Below are 20,352 nucleotides of genomic sequence, written 5' to 3'. Positions count from 1 at the left end.
CTCTGTCTCTAATTAATCTAAAGAGTTGTGAGTCAGAATATAACAAATGTTTACTTTCCTGTAGTGTAATTTATTGAGTGATCAAACAGTGATAATTGCCTTCCACAAAGTTTAGAATTTATTTATTTATGCATTTATTTTTGAACACAAAACTGGGAAGTATGTGAAACTACACAATCAGACAGCCCATCCCTCGGGTAAAAAGGATTTTAACCCTCCGGGATCTCTTGCAGTTGGACAAAAGGTTGAACCCTTAATCAAAATATATTTCCACAAAGTATTTTCAAGTCGTGGGTGATGGATGCCAGAGTGTGTTGCGCAACTCCAGAAATCTGATCCATCCATGTTATAGAATGCTTGAGGACGAACACGCAGCTAATGCCGTCTCATTTACTCCCTCCTTCGGCCTCTCTTAATCACACATCCACTGCCGACTGCTCGCGCTCTCTGGTGGAGAGGGGCCCTGCCTTCCCAACCGAACTTCAGCAAACCAGATGTCGTGTGATTCACTTGTAAAGCATTAAAACTTTCAATTAAAAAAATGGTGTTGTGCTGGGCAACAAACAGGGCCCGCTAATTGTATACTGCTATAGCAACACGGGGCAAGGCAGTACACTTTCTCAGTGTTTACATAGCAACCCCCCAAGGTGGCATACCACACATGAGCATTTGACGATTACTTTCCACACCCCCCTGTAGTGAGTCCAATCTATAAAAGCCCAGTTAGCGGCCACGCTGTGTTGCCCTGCGTACGCTTGGGTAGAAGGTGGGCGGACTGAGCCGCAGTCAGCCTGAGCTCGCGTAGCTGTGAGTCTTCCAGTCGGGTGAAACCTGCAGACAGACGCCGTTACTCTCGCTCTCTAGAGGGGGAGTTCTGATTGGCCAAGCCGAAGAAATGCTTGCGTTGTGTTTTGCCGTGATGCCGTGACAGTGTGACATTTGCTGTCTGACAAAACGCTTGCAATGAGCTATTACTCTTTAATAATGTGTTTTACAGGGCTTTACACAGTCCCCCAGTAAAGATCTCCCTTCCGTGTCTGAATTTCACAAACACTTTTACTACATTAATGTAATATTCCAAGGCTCTCTTGTGGTTTAACCAAACATAAATAAATAAGCATCGGATGGACACATTTGCATAGTTTAGTGCAGCTCTGCAACATTCAGGGCAGTAAAGACTTGTGTGGGACATTTTCAGCATCTATTCACCCTCTCAAAAACCAACTCTTTCCATGACAAATAGTGTCTGGAAAACACAGCAGTTTATATGTCAATCCTGGCACCGTTTCCTCTTCCTATCTCAAAAGCAAATTATACAACAGCATGAGCCGCCCTCCTAGCAGTGGGACACTGTTATAATCCAGCAAGTAACTCATGTTCACTTATGCCTGTGTGGAAGATCAAAATCCAGGATGACTGGTAACAGCGCTGGGATTATTGTGGCATTAAGGTTAATGGGGCTGTGTTCATAAAACGTTTAACACCATGTGTAATGTAACACTGCTTATTTGATAGAAACCCTAACACCTAATGGTACAAAATAATAAATAATGCAAAACATGTAATTTGTAACCTCTTAGATAAACACCCTTAAAGTTTTATGTGACACTTCCACACCTTTCAGCATATTTGTGTCCTCCATAGGCTTAGTATGACTTTTAAAATTTGATGAGTGTAGCCCTACATGTTTCCTAGGAAGAGTAATTCTTGCATTTCTGTTACAAAAGAATATTAAAGGAACTGATTTCCTGGTAAAATAGATATTTGAAACATGTTTTACCTGCTTATCCGACAGGTTCAAAACTCCCAGAAAGATGTTGCTCGTTTTAATTTTGTGTTTTCCGTGTCAAACAAGGAATGAGTTATTTCCCAAGCATGAGCTAATCCATTTTTGGGAAGAACTGTATATATCGGATATAACCAAATTACAGCTGCATGGCATACAAAGAAAAAGGGATTAAAGTTAACATTCGGGCTGAGCTGAGATCCAACAAAAACTGTTTTAACTTTAAAATATTTGATTTTTAAGATGTTATGACTTCTAATTATTTTTTTAATGGACTCAATAACCTGAGTCATTGAGCTTTAAAAAGTGTGAAATTAAGATTTGTCATGCATATTTTCCTCTTTCCAGAAATCATTGAATAGAATTGTCAAATCTTCCTACTTTGGGTTGCCAGCTTTTTATTACTGGGAAAAAAACAACGGGGGGGAATGTGATCAAAGCTTTTACTCCAGAGCAAAATTGCCTGCTGATTTTCAGAAGGTAAATATTTGAAAGCTGTGGCCCTGTTGTTCCTTACTGTATGCTTTCTATAATCAACACAAGCCAAATGATCATGGATTGAGAATGGATCTGAGTGCCAGGGTTTGTGAACTCTCTACAAGTGTGCTGACTGGAAATCTAAGGGTTTGGAAAAACATAGACTATACCTGGCCTACTTTCAAGTCGAGACATTTCCTCTCCTCTTTCGATGTGCTATGATAACATACGGGCTGGTGTGCCATTAGAGAGATTTCTGGTGATAAACAGATCCTGCTGTTAAGTGTCACAGCGCTACCTCTTATACCATTATGGATTGGTCTCTCTCTCATTCTCTTCTAATGTTTGACAGCAGGGCATCTGAGATTTTTCCATTGTGTTCTACCAAAAAAGAATAAAAAAAGATGGTGCATGCAACAGTTGGAAAGAGCAACTTGTGTTGGACTTCTCTACCATTGTACAAAAAAAAGAGGAAAAGGGGACTATTCCAGTATTCCCACGGCAATATTTCATTCTGTGTTTCGCCTGTGGATTTTATTCTAGAAAAAATATTGTCTTCTATTTGTAAATGGCTAGCTTTTAATGTGACTCCCGATTTTAAATAAGAGACTGAAACTGCTTTCCCTGTTATATAAGTTTCTTAGTGTGCTTCTAAACTGTGCCAAGTTTAAACCTTTAGAAAACGTCTTATTGAACGATGAGGGCAGGACATTCTAAACTACAACCAAACTCGAACTCATTAGCAACACGTCGATGCATGGCATGGAACAATGAGGAGATGTTTTTCTGTTGGCAGTTTTCTGTTTTGTTTAATTTTATTGATGATGGTGTCATGAGTTTCATATTAGGCACGTTTTCAACACATGCTTACTCAGTCAAATGGAACTCTCTGCATGGGCGTTTATTACAAGAAGTTCAGCACTGTGAAAGTAAGTTGTGGTAATGTACACATCTATGATGCTCTGCTATCTGAGGTTTAATTTAATGCGAAGATACCTGTAGCTGCAAATGCTGATGCACAGTTGCTGAATATGAAATGATATGTGAAACCGGAATGGTTAAAACGACCTCTTCTGCATCTAAGTTTGCCAGTGATGAAAATGGTACGATAAGATACCGGGTGGCAATGGTGGAAGTAACACAATTTGGTATATCGTAGTGGTATTTTCAAGCATGTCTCTGGTGACATTTCCGAAAACACTGCTCCTGTGTCCTCGAACCAAGAACATAATTCAACTGCATTGAAACAAAGACGAGATTCAGCACACAATTTCCATTGCATTATCCCTTTATTAATTCATGTTGTGTCGAAGACTGCGGAGTTCTCAAGATTCTTTGTATATGTTATTGCGTGAGCCAGTGTGACATTTGACATGACATTCTTCTCCTCCCACCCCCTGAAAGACTTTCCAGGACTAACAGAGTGGCTTCTGACCTCCATTGTGCAGAAACACCACGTTCGCATTGCCCCTTCCCAGTTCTACACAAAATCCAGACAAAGACGCCGCATTGTGGCTTGTGCAATCGCTGGCAACGATCCGGTTTTCCCTCTGGTGCTGTAAATTAAAGTGTCAGGTACTTGTTTGAGAATGATTGAGATTTGTGTAAGTTTGAACCTGCATCTGCGAACATGCCTTTGTCCCAACACTCTCGTCTTGTCTTCAGCTTTGAAGGGTCGGTAATTATCAGATTGTTGTCTTGTTGTAATGGTGCGTGCAAAAAAGCTGGCTATGTGCACCTCCCGGCTTCAGATTGAGAGAGGGAAAATGGCACATCAAAAGGGTTGATTTGCAATTAAGGGGTTTTGTGTTTATGGAGGTACACTTATCTAATCTTGTCCAGTAGTAGATAGTTGTACAAAAAGACCAAGAAAGGCAAACAACAATTATTATTTTTTTATATAGAAACTATGTACAGTATCTGCTTTCCCTTAGTAGTCACAAATATTGTATTTAAGCTGGAAAGAGTATTTCGTGGGTGCGCCTGTGCTTTAAACTGTTTACTCTGTTAGTGGTCAATTTCCAGTTTATATGAACAGCGTCCGCACAGAGCCTGCAGTTTATTCAGGTGTTATCAACAAGATTGTACTGTACTGTGTACTGACTGTGTGTTTATGGTTCCCAGTGATAAGGGGCTCAACAGTTTTATTTTTTATGCATTAATGTGTTTTAAGCCTTCCAGCCCATATTGTTTACTGCCTTCACACGGTATGATCTCGGTCTAGTCGTGACGTAAAATTTTACTTGAATACGTTTATTTTAGGAGGAGGCCTTCGCTGTAGATTGAATGACTTGGCCTTCCTATTCTGGAAATGACAGTCAACACAAGCAGAGATTAGAATGTCAAAATATCTTCATTCATCAGTCATTACTAAAAAACAAATCCTATTCCTAATGGTTATTGATGTTTTGTTCCACTCAGGAAAAGCAAAGTTATTGGAAAAGGTTAGCAGCTAAAACCACTGGCTTTATATGACAGCCCAATTTCCTTTGAGCGTGTTGTCCTGCTGCTTAAGTCCAAGAAAAGTGAAGGGGTGAGAGACCTTGCCTTCAAGACCTGAGTGAAGGCTGTGTTGATCCTGCAAGGAGAGAGAGGGAATTCGACAGATATATTGACAATCACACTTTTCAGCTCGTACATATTTGTTTTTTAGCTCCCGAGTTTAAAGCATGTGGGCGATCTGCCAAACAGTTATAAAAAATAAAAACGAGTCTTTATTGTTGATTGATTTGTTTTTAGGCTTTTTGTAATATGGGGCCTTCCAAGAAATTCGTTTTTTTCCACTTTTTAATCTTGACAGATTTCTGCTTCTTGGTATCTCTTTTCATTCTGACGCAGTGCTGTTGGCAGTGTGTTTTCTATATCGTGGCACCAGCCCAGAGGTCCTGCAAGAATGACAGATCTTTTCCCAACATATTTAAAAGCAAAACTGTGTGCTGCTCTGGTACGGCCGCACTCTCTCTGTGTGCCCTGGTCTTTGTTGCGTCTCAATGTAAGACATCTGTTAAGCTGCAGATCTTAGATTCTCCCGCGGGAATTCACTGTGTCATCCGTAACTTCCCAGACATCAGACTTATGATCTGTATAAAACCTTCAGAAAGAGACGTTTTGGCTTCTGGAGAAGACGAGAGTCACGATGTGTGTTACCATCCTTTTTCTTTTAGTGCTCCATGTGAAGTTCGTAAGGTCATTAAACTCAGGAATGTTAAGTACCTAAACAGAGAGAGAACGCAGGCACTCAGAAAACAAGCATCGTTGATATATTTGTGTATGTGTGTGTTTGTTTGGTTAAATTATAAAACAAATGAACTTAAGTCAACTTCAGAAGCAAGTTTCAGAGCCTGCTGTTTGTGGAAGTGCTGTGGGGTCAGGTGGCAGCATCCTGGGGGCTCTGGGGTCAGGTGGCCATCCTGTCAATGCTTTGTGTTGCTGTCCAGTGGTCAGCCACCAGAGTCCGTGCTGAGATGGAAGTGAAGAATCTCTCTCCTCATCTCCTGCAGCATGGCTACCCGCGGCTGTCATAGTTATTTTGTTTTCTTCCTGTTTACACCACGTTGGAATGTAAGGAACTTGCATTACATCTCTGGAGGCTTCCTTCACAATTTCTAAGATGTGGTGGGTTTCTGATGTGTCTAAATTTCAAATGAAAATTCAAGGAGATCCCGTTGAGACCTGCGGTGGCAGAGGTTCTTAAAAGACGTGTCCAGATCACTGTTTTTTTGGTTCTTGTCCCATGTCCATCCCCATGTTCCCATGAATCTTTGCAGAAATATGATTTATGCCCTCAGTGCCTTTTCCCACCTGGGGCCAGTCTTGGAGACGGAACAAACAGAGCCACGGATTCATGTCTATGACTCCAGTGTGTCCCAGTGCATTTGGTCTGTGATCAAGTAACCATATTTTAAGTTTTATTGCAGACACAGAAGTTCCTTGTCAAATGTTAATATGAATCCAGTTGAAACGATTTTTATTCTTTTATTGGTTACTCTAGCTTTGTTTATGACCATGGATACGTACGTAAAGAGAATCGTCAGTTGAGATTGAGTTTTTCACACATTTGGAGATTTAATTTGTTTCACATTTTACATTTGGAAGAAAACAGTTTACTGCTTTCCTGATTCAGGAGCATAGGTCTCATTCATCCTGTCCCAACTTCCTCTTCTTACTGCGCCTAGTTTTATAGTCTCTTCATGCTGTAATTACATTATATTTCATATGCAAACAAATGTGTGATTTAGCGACTTCCTCCCTTGTAAAGTTCCAGTAGATTTAACTTCAAATAAATTCCAAATGAACACCTTTTCAGAGTTAACAAGTTAGCTTAGAGTTAATATTCCAGCTTTGATATTAAAAACACTATTGTGCTTCAAAAGGAATAGTCCTTAAACTATTTGCTAGCATGTATTTTAGCTCCTGTTATCAGCAGAAGTCTGAAACTACCTTTCTTGCTGAGATCCTGACGCCAATTGTTTGAAGTTCCAGATGACCTGTGTGAATTCCCCCAGGCAGTTCTTAAACCCTTGGCTTCCATTTATTTACTTTATTTTATAGATCATACATCTCTGCACTTTGATAGGCATATTCTGTAACCTAACCAAACACACACACAGCCAGTTCTGTGTTCAGGAAAATATTTGTAATATCAAAAGATAATAAAACCTAAAAGCTCGTTCCAGATCCTTTAAATCCTAAAACACTTCCTTTTCTGAAGTGAGGGCCGATTGTTCTCTCTCTCTCTCTCTGTCGGAAGATGTGTAGTTTTTTATTCTGCTGGCCAGATTGAAATGGAAGTTGTCATGGCAGCTGGATGTTTGGTGCCTGTTTTTCTTTGAAGCCTGTTGTTGTGTGGGAATATTTACTTTGTTCTGAAATAGCATAGAAAATGGCATTGCTTCCAGTACCCGAGTGTTGGCTCCTCACCAGGGCCATCCAAACTGTGCACAGAGGCAGTGGAAGGTGGGTGTGCAATTTGAGGTAATTTCTATATATAAAGCACTGATTAAAGTTTTAGTATGTGGCAGATGAATATCAATACAACTCTGGGCGGCTTAGATAATGATATGTCAAAGGTCATACAATTATTTATCTGCTTTCGGAGCATAATTCCATTAAGCGCCATTGTTTTCTGTTTCTATATACACACTTCCTGTGCTACCCCACCCCCTTCTCCCCTCAGACAGCTATTTTTCCATTTTTGGCCAAAAAATAACCTTTGATGCGCATACTGGCTGTGTCATTAAATATGATTAAGTGTGCCAGGGAAGCTTTGTTCAGTGTATTATGGGTGTGTTTACCTTAATCTATAAAGGAAAGGTCCTTTAATTTTCACTTGACAGTGTATATCCTCTGTTGAACTACTAAAAGGCACATTAACTCAAGGCTGTATGTTGAAAAAGAAGGATGTTAAACAATGCTGAGGTAAACTATTCACTACAGTTGCCTCCTAAAATGAGATGAGATTTTTTTTTTTTTTTATTTTAGTCTCTTTTTACAAAAAGTCTGAAAAAATGAGAGCACCTTGGAAAACTTACACCAGTTGTCACATCTCTCGTGTCTTCATACTCAGAAATTCCCCCAGCAAGGCGTGGTTTACAAACCTCTCATAGTGAGATTTCGATCTGACTGCACATCACTGCAACACCTGCTGCTTGAAGGGCTACAATTTCTCACTTTCCTTTCACTTCGTCAGTGAAGCTATTAAAATAAGAACTTTTTCAATGTATGTGATTTGAGCAAAAGTGTTGTGAGGGGTGATACTGTGGGCTTTAGTGGGCAGCATTTGTGTTATTGGTAGATGGGGGACAAGATGCTCGCTTGCTCGACATGAAGGCTGGGTTCCCAGTACAAAGTACAGATTGTGAACTTGCAGAGGTGTTGCAGTCATTGTGGGGGTAGTGAATGCCTGTCATGTGATGTGCTGTGACTTCCATTACATATCCTAATTAGCCACATATGCACACATTTTCTCTGTCTCATTTCTGTTTTTTTTCGGGTTTCACTTAAAAACAACTCTAACATTGTGCAAGTGCAATTCAAGGCAAATTAATATTAAAAGTCTACAGACTCAATTTGTCATGCTATTATTTTCAAACTAAACCAAGTTATTAACCATCCTATTTATCACTTGTGTCACAGAGAAAACATTCTTCACTTGTTGTGTCATCTACAATATTTTTAGAACGGACTGGCAACTTTCATTACCCAGTGCGAAAAATAATACAGCCATTGTGGTCAGCCTCCCATTACTGTAACTTCATCGAACACGGCCAGCACAAGTGTTTTCGTTGGTTGACTGCTACGGCAACTTCTACCGTAGACTGTTTTCGTTGGAGTCTTGGAAAGTTTTCGTTGACTCCTTAGCTGAAATGTATTTAACAACCCAGGAGCTTTTCTGTTCTTGTCACCTCTGGGGTTTCATTAAGTTTCCTTTTCATGTCATAACTACAGTAAGAACAGCTGTGCGCTATATTTTTATATTGTATTTTCTTATTAGACCACCTCACACATTCTGTAAGGGATACACAGATATTCACTTCCTCTACTAGCAGTGTTAAGTGTCTGACATGTTCTTTGCATGCCTAGCTGCAGGCTGAGGCTGTCAAATGAGTATCATAAAGCCATCAAACAATCACGATACCTGTTGGGTTGACTGTACATGTTCTGTTCTCGAATATACCTGAATGATGGAGAAAGCCGTGTTCTGGTTCCGTGTTCGTGTGTAGGAGCTCACTCACGGTCTCCTGTGTATGACTAGGTCACCACATGGTTTCATCTCTGGCTGAACTGGATTAAACAAAAGGAAGTGGAATCGTAGAGAGTTTAAATACCAGGCCTTCAGCGCATTTGACAGATTTATTAGCAGTGAACAGATAATTTCATCTCAGCCTCACGGAATATGGGAAATATGATTGCAATCATATTCTGTTAGTGCTTAGAGCATATTCCTGTTCTTGTACTACTACCTTCAAATACTATATTGTAGTAAAGTAGCTCTCTAGTATTACAAGGCTCAGAATGACCTACTGTAAACGTCCGTTTGGTTTAAAAAAAATTAAAAAACAAGAATTGCTTTCATTTTGTAATTCATTGGAAATTGCACAATTTACGAAGCCAAACCTAATGTCCCCTCTGGGATTTGTTTTGGTTTCTTTTCATTTTCATTCGCTTTTCCTTTTAAATTTGGCATCAATTCTTTCTGAACCACAGGAATTGTGGCGTGTTGTTGTTAAGTCTGCCTCATTACAGCAGCAGCCTCTTTTTTCTTGGACAGTTGTGCTTTCCTACACATTATTCACCAAAGCCTTTGAATTCTATCACTTGTTTCTTGGCTTTCAAATCAATCTTTGCCGTAAAACTTTTTTTTTTTTCTTTTTTAAATAAGACGCTTACAGATGTCTCAGATGGCTATTCAGTGTTGCACAGTTGGCAAAACCTCATTACACACTTTACCTGGTGCATGCCCCCTCCTGTTATTTCCTCTCACTTAGACTATAGAAGTCCCTAAGCAAGATTAAGGCATATGGATATATATGTAGGATATATAACTCATAAGAGACAACCAAACAACAGGAAAAAGATGATATTTTGAAATCCACTGTCTCATAAACGGAGACGACCCAGTGCTGTCTGGCCGTCGAAGCCCCTGACTTGTTTTTCCTTTTGAACGAACAACAGTTCCTCTCATTGCTGATGTAACCTGAACGTTTGCTTATGGACAGTGTGCCGGGACAAGTGCAGAGGCAGAGAGGGGGGAAGAAAGAGAGAAGGTGACAGGGGAAATTAAATGATGGCAAGGCCAGCAGACACATAAAACCCATTTCTTCTTCTTTTTTTGTTTCCTTCTGAGCCTAAGTGAGACGCTGACGGCCTTTCCAGATGTTCACATTTTTGCAATCTGGCTGCCCAGTGTGTGTTACTCTACTTCAGAAAAATAAAGAACCCAAATTATAAATACATGTCAGCTTTTCACGCCCATTTATTTCATACATGTCACAACCTAAAGTAAGCACTACTGAACTGGATTCCTTTTTAATTTGGAAACCGCAGAAACTGTTTACTACATCTGGAAAACAAACTTTCACATACTGACTGTATTTTTTTCTCATTTTGTAGATGTATCTTTTTATGATAAGCACTTACATTTACACCCTTTCACTATATTTGAAATGCATAATTTTACAGTAAAAATGTACTTTACAAGTCTGACATGTATACAGGTCCTGTTTAAATCTGTTCAGGTGAAAGGTCAAAGCAGAGAGAGACGAATAATAAGAGTTGATTTTTTTTTTTTTCTGTCTCTGTGTTCCGTTCTCGAATTACAATATTATTATAAATGTATTTATTTTCTTGTTTATATTTCTGAATTCTTGAGTTTTCACCATGTTTACGCTTTAGTTATATTCGTGGATGTCCACTATCAATAATATCATTATTTTCCTGCATGAGAAACCTGCCTTGTTTTGTTACCCTCACTTCTATTTCATATGTTTTTAGAACTGAAATAGGGGGGGAACAAATACATGGCTTCCTACCATTATTTTGTAAATTTTGTATATTTTATTCTCTCAAGTAACTTTTTGTTGCTACTTTTTTCCCTGTTGAATAAAGAAACAACTTGCTGCCCAATAGCTGCTGTAATCTTTTGGATATCTTCCAGGAGGACTCCTTCTCTGTCTCGCTGGCGGTTGTTATTTCACAATTCATTTTCTTAGGAAAAACTTAGTTTGAAGCCATTCAGAATAGCTAGAATGTTTTTGTGTGTGTTGCCTGATGACTTAGATTTGAGTGGGAATAAATCCGGACCTTAGGGGAGTAGAGAATTTGCAGCCGGTCAGTAACAAGGTTTTGTAATTAAAGTCTGCCCTCCTTTTCTTGTGGTGTTGCATTTCATATTTCATAGTGATCATAGTGTTCTTTCGCAGCTGTCCAACTTGGAGATCAAAGGGACCGATCTGTGTTATGGTGAATTCATTCACAACTTTTAAGCAAGGGATGTTGTTACTGTTGGCGTCCTACTCAACTTCGAAAGTTAGGTTTTCTAAATCATAGATTTTTCTGAAACTGCGAAAAAATTAAATAATATTGACCATCTCTGGCTTTTTATCTCTGTTCTTTGCAGATATCTGATTGTCTGGACTCTCAGTGAATAAGTGTTTTCGATGTCAAATTCTGCAATTGCTTTTCCAGAGCTATGTTTTTTTATTTTCAACAATAACGAGAACTTCCACAGATTGCTATCAATGGCATTCAGTGATAACCAATCTCCCAATCCTGTTTGTGCTCAGTATAGTGTAAAACCTAGTTCCCAGTTTTCATCTAAAGGCATACACTGAGTAAACCATTTCCATGAATTGGACTCTGAGTTGTTATGGTTGTTGTTATGGAGACTGAATCATTCAAGAAGAAAATAAAACACTCTTTAACCATCTCTTTCCAGTGTTTGTTGAGATTTTTGTCACCCCATACTCCTGTGTCTGATGAACTAGTGAAGGATCAGCGTGGGCATTTGTAATGAGCAGGAATCCAGACTTATCTTGTTGGGTTACACTATATTAGTGGGGGATGCGTTGTCACTGTGTTTGGGTATCATGGCAAGCCTCCCCCGTAAGGCCGTTCCCCCTCAGCTGGTGAGGTGATGAGCTGCTCTGGAGAATACGAGGCCTCCGGTCTTTGATACTACACAGTGGGGGTTGTGGGAGAGAGAGAGAGGGGAAAAATATGAAGAACTGCAGATCCATCAGCGTGGCCAGCACAGGTGGCCGGCGATTAAGAGCGAGCTCTGGCAAGTGGCGGTCCCGGGGGAGTCGGGCTCTGCGTCTGCTCTGGGCTCCCAGCTCTCAGCAGGGGCCGCGCAGGAGCAGATTAAGACAACATCCAGGGAAGACCAAAGAAATTGGGCTGGGCAGCAGCACCGTCAGGCTGCCTTCATGTAACCATCTTGGGTCAGCTGACGTGGATTGAAGCGGGTTTAAAATAAAAGACCGCAAGGGCCATGTTTCCTCTCGAAATAAGAGCTATTGCAGCCAAAACATGCTGTATATGAATATACAGTGATGTACTGACACCTCTCATGGCAAATTGACTGCTCAATGGCTAGACTAAGCATCTTGACAACTCGCCAGTTTGACGCTGAGCTTCTAGTGAGAGATTCATAAAGTGTTACTTTCTTCATACTTACCTGGTGGGATAAGTGAATAATTGATAGAAAAATAGCTTGTTTTATCTGAAAATGAAGAACCCTTTTGTTGTGCAGTAAACGTTCTACATTGAAAATGTTTTCTGTTCATGAAGTAACACAGAGGTTCAGTGTAAACCTAGTGATATTTGAAAAGCCAGTACACAATGTGTTATTTTGCTTTTGAGGAAAATGCATGTATTCCTTAGGGGCCTAATGTGACAAAATATCAATTTCGATTTCACGGTTGATAATAGAGAAGTAGTTCAGGCGCTGAAAGTTAATGTGACTTCTTGATTTGTGACCACCTGTTATATATCTGAGCTCCTGCTCCTGTTTACACTTCCCATTTCTGCCCAGTTACTGCTGTCACCGAGTTGTCTGCATCTCTGACAGCAATCTGGACGGAGTAAAGAGACTTGTGAGAACATGTTTTTTAGACCAAAATGCCACAGTTTTCTGCAGATAAACACTGTGAAAATAGGGATTGGACTACTTTAAAATCAAAATAAAAACAAGATTTTACTTAATACCTTGCAAGTGAAAGAGCTTTGGGGAAAAAATGAAGATTACATTATGGCATTCCTGCTCTTCCAGATTAAATAAAATAATAGTATTATTAAGAGAGTTGCGTTTTCTGAAAAAGCTGTTTGAGTTTCCCAAAACACCCCCACCTAATCTGAGCACTTCAGTAAGGGTGCAGTGTGCCCTTTTTTAATCTAGCTGTTTTGTGTTACATATGAACCTTCAGTACTGCCCTTGTTTTTCTTGTTTTTCTCTCGGGTCTTGTAAGTCTCTGGAGGCTGAACCCACTCCAAGCAATCTTGAGTCAGAGGTTTATAATACTGACAGGCACATGCTAAATTTCTTCATCAACTGGTCTGCTGTTCTTTAAAGTTAGCTCTGATGACCGAAGTTAGCTGATAAATGTGAACATTTCTGAAGCCCGTCTGATTGGGTCTGTTTGACCCGTCGTGCTCATTCCGTTTCTGAAACCATCAGACCTTTATTAAGCGGCGTCTTGCTTGATCCCAAAGAAACGTCAGCAGCTGGGCATGGAAGTCCCGTGGTCCTAGTGAAATGCTGTCATGTGATTAACAGGAAAGAAGTGTTTTAGTTTTTACAAGAGTGTCAAATAATGTAATATGATTACTTCCTCAGGATAGCTTGTTAATAATTGGAAGGAGAAATGGGAACCTAGAAAAAACTTGGAAGTGTATTCACAAGATGTCTAGATAGTAGATACCACTTTCTCAGTTTAGAAAATCAGGAAAATGCAGGAATCCACTCTCTCTGTAAAAGACACTTAAATGTTAAACAGCCACTACAAACACTGCTGTTGGACTGAAGCATTGTATTTGAGCTGGTGAGAAGTGCAATATGCTTTATTTTTATATTTTTTAATTTTAAAAAGCATGAACTTTGTAGTGCAATGAAAGTAGAAAATGTAACCAAGGCAGTGTGGGCTTCTTTTCCTCTTCATTGAGAGTGATGTCTAATTTCCTCATTAACTGAATTTACCCAGGGACCCATTAATGACATCACAGTGCCCCGGCACACTGGCCCATCCAGCAAAGTCTCATTTGCCTCAGTCTCCTGGCTGTCCCCAGTGCTGAAAAGAGGCAGTGGTGATTAATCGCCTGACTTCCCGGCACACTGGACTTGGTGATTATAGCCAGACCTAGATCTCCTGTGAGCGAGCGGAGCCCAGCCGAAACTCAGCCCAAAAGGCAGGCGTGCGCTCGAGAATGCGTTGGGCTCCCAGCCAGTTCGTGATGGTGGACTTGTGCCAAGATCACCTCGGAGGCCCCGCTTCAGACCTGCAGGACGAAACTGCACACTTTCTGCTGCTGGCTCCGTGAGGGGGCCTTTGTGAAGCAGGGTCTCTGCGCTGTGTGTGTGCGTGTGTGTGTGTGTCAGTGTGTGGAAGGCGGATGCTGTGGCCTTTCGTATCACGCCTGAACAATCCATCCTTTTGAATCTACATAGCAGTCATTCCCTCCTATTGTATTTATTCAATGGATTTCCTGTTGCTTGTTTTGGATAATAACTTTTATTATGCATGGTATTAATATGGAGGATTATGTTAATAAACTACACAATTAATAAAATAATAAGAAGAAGAACAAGCAAAGGAACAAACTGGTGGCCTAATCTGCACACTCCCTAAAGTACCAGTGAGCCTGGTGGATGAAAACCTCCCAAACACATGGACCGTGGCTCAGTTATCACTCTGTTGTTGATATGAATGGCTGCTTTTACTCGAGTGAAAACTGACCTCTAAATGCTGTGAGTCACAACTGGTGATTTGAAGGAGCAGAACTTCCCACAAGTGCCTGCATGAATGTTTTATGGTTTAAGTATGTTTATTTATTTACATTTATCTTCGCTCTAATGAATACTTTCTGCACTCCAGAGAAATGAGTTGTCATGGCAATTTTCAATAAACATTCACTAACCGTAAAGGAAACGGAGGTCAGATTGTGATTTATCCGCACTGAATCTAGAAGTTGAAAATAAGAATGGAATGAAAAAGAATAAATAGTGAATTATAATAAAATAAATAGATTTTTCTCATATCCAAAAGTAAAGGTGTTTTGTGAAAAGGAGTGTTCTTCTAAGTCCATCCTGTGTTTGGCCCTCAGGTCCACTTTTAAGTAGCCCGTGTGAGCTGCTGCCGGTGGGAGATGATCACCCCGTCCAGGCCCTGTCTAAGAGTTTCACCGTGCTGGCGGGCTGTGCCAGCCAAGGCACCAGTGCCCTGCCCCAGGAGGTCCACATCATCAACCTGAGGGGCCCCGGAGAGGAGAGACCAGGACGGAAGCACGCTGAGGTAAGGGCCATGCAGTGTCTCCCACGTTTGCCCCACTGTAGCCCTGCCCTGGCACATGGGGGCAGGCATCCTTTCCTCCACAGCAGCCACACACACACACACACACACACACAAACTGAATATCCACAAAACTATTGAATTATAAAAAGCTGTTCACCGTTTTTTTTAACCAAACAAGTTCAACTTGGTCACTAAAGAGATCCAAACGCTGGTTGAAGAAAATATTGAATGCTTTCAACCCAGCAGAAGGCTGTCAAATGCAGTATGTTTTTGGTTTGAAACGTGTGGGTGTAGGTTTTGTGCCATTCGGTTTTTAAAATATTTTTACTCGCTTATGCTGTCAAGAGGCCACAACATGAATCTTATATTTATGTTGGCAAACCACAACGCCCAGGTGGAAAGATATATTAAAACCTGAGGTGTTAGTTTGTCAAGGAACATTTTGCTGGTATCTTTTCTTTTTTTTGTATTGCTGTATGGTTCTCTGCTGCTTTTACACATGAAAACTAAGGGGGATCAACTTGCAAAAACCATACCAAATTAATTAATTCTGCAATTACTGGAAAGCTTTGCTGGCTCTTCACAGTGCTGACTTAAGCAGTTCTCAAGTGCGGCATGATATCTTGTTTACTTTATTATCACTCAGCTAGTCTCAAACAGGGCCCCTACTTCAGGTGACTGCGAAACCGTGAAAGCGTGACTCTTATGTTTTATTTTCTGTGTTCGACAGATTAAAATGCAACTGGATTCTTATGATTCTTATAAGAAAAGACTTTTAAAGAAAAACCCTCCAACTTTTCATTTCGCAGACACCCAAGAATAACAACCTTTGGGGTCTTGCGAGAGTTGGCCAGATGTTTCCCTGGTTCCTGCACCCTTCTTGAGCCCTGCTTAGTAGATACAGTACCCTCTCTCTCAGGGCAGAGGTTTCTTAACCGATATCAGCTGGTGTGATCAGGAATGGCATTTTAATTGGTCGGTTGCTCATAATACCAGATTTAGGTAGGATTGAAATTCAATATCAGTTAAACCGTCCAAAGTGCTGGTGCTCTGCTACCTTCGTAGTCTGGGTGTATTTTGGTGCTTTGCTGAGCAGATGTCCAGATAGAGGCTGTTGTCTGAACCACAGCAGTGGATTGGAGAAGAATGCCTTTTGCTCTTCCATGGCAGGACCAATGTGCACTGTTTTCAACACTGGGACATTCATCTGCATTTTAACACCCGGCTCCTCGGGCTCTCTGATGCCATAGCTTGGCGTCGATTGTCTGCCCTCGTTGCCCCCCATTGTAATCATAGGACTTGCAAATGGCTGCTGTTCCTTCCCTTGGAGCGGACAGGAAACTAAAGAAAGGTTTGTTGGCCAGAAGCAGGGAGCAGAAGATTGTAAACATCCTCGGGAGATCAGATTGTTGTTGGAGGCTCCGAGATTTAAAACAAAGCAGAGTAAATGTTATCATCTTTATCTCTGTGCAAAAACAACCCTGAGCGCCCTTTTGTCCTGGAAAAAGAGGGAAAGCCTTCCATCATCTGATATTTTTATTATTATTTTTGTGTGTTATTGAATAAACAGATTTCAGACATCTGCAATCAAAGATAACAAACAAATATGATTTTTGTTTGTGTTCTTTTTTCTTTCTTTTTTTTGGAAAGAATGGTTGCAACATGTTTATCGGCCCTGGAAAGGAGACAAAATGCTGGAAAACCTTGTAATTTTGTCGATCTGTGGATCAGGGCAGATTCTCTCAGATGCTATCGCTACAGCCCTTTGTTGCTTTGGAAGAGATACCTGTCTGCAGAATGTAATGGCAGAAAAGCACTGTCATAAGAAGCTTATGATTTGATGTGAAAACCCAGAGGTCAAATGCAGTAGAGCAACAGCCTATCCAGTAAGGCAGACACTGTACCATACCATAAATTAATTTTCTGATTCTGCATATTTAATAAGCTCAAATAAATGTATAATAACTGGAGGTTTTATTGGTGAGCAGTTCAAAGTGTTGTGTTTTCTTTTTGAAGGTAGCTAATGTATAAGAAAGGCAGAATATGGGAAATTGAGTTACAGAGGCTGCCAGGGTTTGACATTTCTTATAGTTGCTCATGGAAAACACAACATGTCACCTCAGAGGCCAAACAGACAGCGTATTTTGAGAAAAGAACTGCTTTTAGCCAGGATGTCAAATAGTGTCACAACACTTTTATTTTTCTGTGATTGTGCTGTCACTGTCGTATTGAGCTGGACTTCATTCTCTTTGTTCATGTTAGCCAGGCAATCTTCTTGACCTGGCTTACAGCACCTGAGGGGGAAGGAAGTGATCTAATGAGTGAGCTGCCAATATATTGTGGCCTTGCCATAAGTGCGAGAGCCTGTTTGAATATGCAGGTCAGACTGGAGCGCTGGTCTCTCGCCGTATTTCAGCGCTGTTTATTCTGTAATAAAAATCCCCTTTGTCATCTTTTTGATACTTGAAAGCACATTCTTCTGTGATTTGTCTGGCATTTCTTATTTTTGTCAGGGTAGGAAATATTAAGTAGAAACTTGTGTTGTTCTGATTGTTGGAACCCGCCTTGAATGGGAACGGAAATGTTGCATCGGGATCGGTAGTGTTGTGGTTTGGACGAAAATCCCGGGACTGCACAGAACTTGACTGTTGTGCTCTCCTGTTTCTTTTTCTTCCAACGCCCAACTGAAGAGGAGTTTGAAAATTAAATAAAGCACAAAATTAAGAATTTATAATGAAATAACCCTTAGTTACACATGCCTAACATCCCCAGAAACCGTATGACTTCACTGGCCGGGCCTTTATCTTTACTCCTGACCTAACTTTCTTAGCAGCGTTCCAACTCCAGCTCCCACAAGAACAGGCAGGGGATATGAGGTTATTGTGCAAGACGTCAGAGACACAGAGGGATTGCAGTTAGTGATCGAATAGCCCTGCTCATGCTGTTTATATTAACTTCACTATGACTCACTTTAGTCCTCACACCGAATGTGTTCCCTGCATCCAGATCTGCTGTGTAAGTGTTTTAGTATTATAGCATACATGTGCCTTCAGAAAGGAAACCACCATTGAGGTTACAGTCTGGACTTTAGACAGAATTAAAGGTACTGAGGCCAGCTTTAGTTCTTTGTGTGTTAGTAGTGTCTATTTATCTGTCCATACAGTATCTATTATATCTGCATGTAGACACACTAGATGTAAAGATGTTTTTTAAGTCTACTGAAAACATTTCAACAACAAAAAATAATTACTTCCATTTACCATTCCTCTCAATAGTTAAAATAATATTTTACATTCAGACATCCAACAATATCATTTTTTAATTAATCTTGACAGTGCCATGAATGTAGTTTTTTTTTTTGTTTTTTTAATGCTGCTGAAGATAATTTTCAAATTTGTAACTGTTAACTCCCTCACTAGTTTCTGAGAATGGAATTTTATCAAAAACCCATTTGAAGGGAGCATGAATGAAAACCATTAATGTTAAAATACAGTCCGTCTTTTTTGCTCTGTCTACAAGTCTTGAATAAAACTGTAAAGAGACTGTAAATCCTTTACCTTAGACTTGAAAGACATCCCTACAACCGATTCAAAGATACACTAATGTTTAGATAAGTCGTTAAATCTTAAATTACATGGTAGTTATGGAAGTAGGAGTGTGGAAGCTACTAATTATTTCTCCAGCAGGGAAGTCAAAGTGAATTATGGATTGACGCCTGCTTATCTCCAGCTCAGTTTCAGATGAATGTCATTTGCTATTTAAATGGTGAAATACTTCTGACTTCCAATTGGTGCTGAAGAAACATTTCTAGCAGTAGAAGTTAATAAACAATGAAAAGTGCATTGCAAATATTTGCTCGACTTTAAGAGGACAAGGCTTCCAAGCATGTCTGTCGATAGCGCAGTTTCCATTGTTCTTGAAATCATAAACTATGCTGGGGATATGATTAGCACTTATTGCTCTGAGATCTAATATTGATGCCACTGAGTCACTGTGTGTTATCCTGAATAAGTTACTTAAGCCCATTTTGCTTCGTCCTTCAGATATGATCCTGTTGATGCCCTATTGTGTTTCTGCAGCAGCATAGCTCCAAACATAGTTCATAGTCCTTGAGTCTATACTTACAATGGGTGTTATGAATGGCATACTAATGGTTTTAGGAAGTGTAATGGTTTTCTTAAGTGATCTGACAAATTAAAGAAGGCATGACTTTGGGTAAGGGTGTTACAATGTGTGTAAATGTGTCAAGAGATCCTTGCATAGTTTAAATGTGTGTGGCCCATTGTGTCTACGGTGGCTGGCAGATACGTTTGTTCCACTCACCACATTCCAAGCCCCAGGTATTTGTCGGGCTTTGATATCCTAAACATAATAATTACAGGCCATTGATACAGGAGGAGATTAGGAGAGCAGGACAAAAGCCTGGAAGAGGATCCTTAAACGCGCACATCCTCTGGAGAGATTTCTTATCTGAAAGACAAAATGTAATCAAGGATGGAAACTTCTATCGCCTATTAAGCAGGCAGCCCTTTCAGCTGTCAAAGCATTGTGAGGGGAAGTGGAAGATGAAGGAAGAAAATTGTTTGACGTGACTCTTGAAAAAATATGTTCTTAAATTATCAATATTACAAGGCACCAGGCAACGGTGACTTCTGATGTCTTGCATTGTCTTATTGAAATAAATATAACTGTGCAAGTTTGAATAGATTGTTGTGGTTCAGTCAGAATGGTGCCACCATTCATTGCATTATGAAAACATCACCCTTCTGTTTTTCCGCTACAGTAAAAATAATTTTTTGGTAAGCTACGAAATTGTTCTCCTTGCTCTCCTTCTGATGGAATTGGATTCATGGGGGTCATTTCACTTTGTGCAACAGATGTACTGCCTTGCACACAGCGCTGTTTATTTTAGGTCTCGCTGACGGATTGTGGTATTTTGGCATTCCCCGATTGCTCAACGGCATCCAATTGATGACTCGCCCGGCTTGCGTTAATGAAGGGTAGCAGAGTTGCATTTGAAAGAGCAGGACTCTCTTTTCCCTCTGAGCTGTAAGAAACAGCTGAAACACAAGCCCATCTCTT

The 20,352-nt window shown here is 40.3% G+C and overlaps 1 protein-coding gene across 2 annotated transcripts in view; it reads left to right on the top strand.

Moving 5' to 3' along the window:
• Positions 1–20,352, top strand: part of tgfbr3 (transforming growth factor, beta receptor III) — an 89,327-nt gene that overhangs the window by 14,073 nt on the left and 54,902 nt on the right. For both annotated transcript variants that reach the window (XM_066692504.1, XM_066692503.1), the window contains exon 3: positions 15,083–15,270. In XM_066692504.1, the coding sequence (XP_066548601.1) occupies positions 15,083–15,270 (188 nt within the window). The remainder of the gene's footprint in view (positions 1–15,082; positions 15,271–20,352) is intronic.

Source organism: Amia ocellicauda, chromosome 19, assembly GCF_036373705.1.
Source record: "Amia ocellicauda isolate fAmiCal2 chromosome 19, fAmiCal2.hap1, whole genome shotgun sequence".
In the NCBI taxonomy this organism is placed as follows: Eukaryota; Metazoa; Chordata; class Actinopteri; order Amiiformes; family Amiidae; genus Amia; species Amia ocellicauda.
Note: the sequence above shows the minus strand (reverse complement) of the source record. Positions and strands in the feature narration are given on the sequence as shown.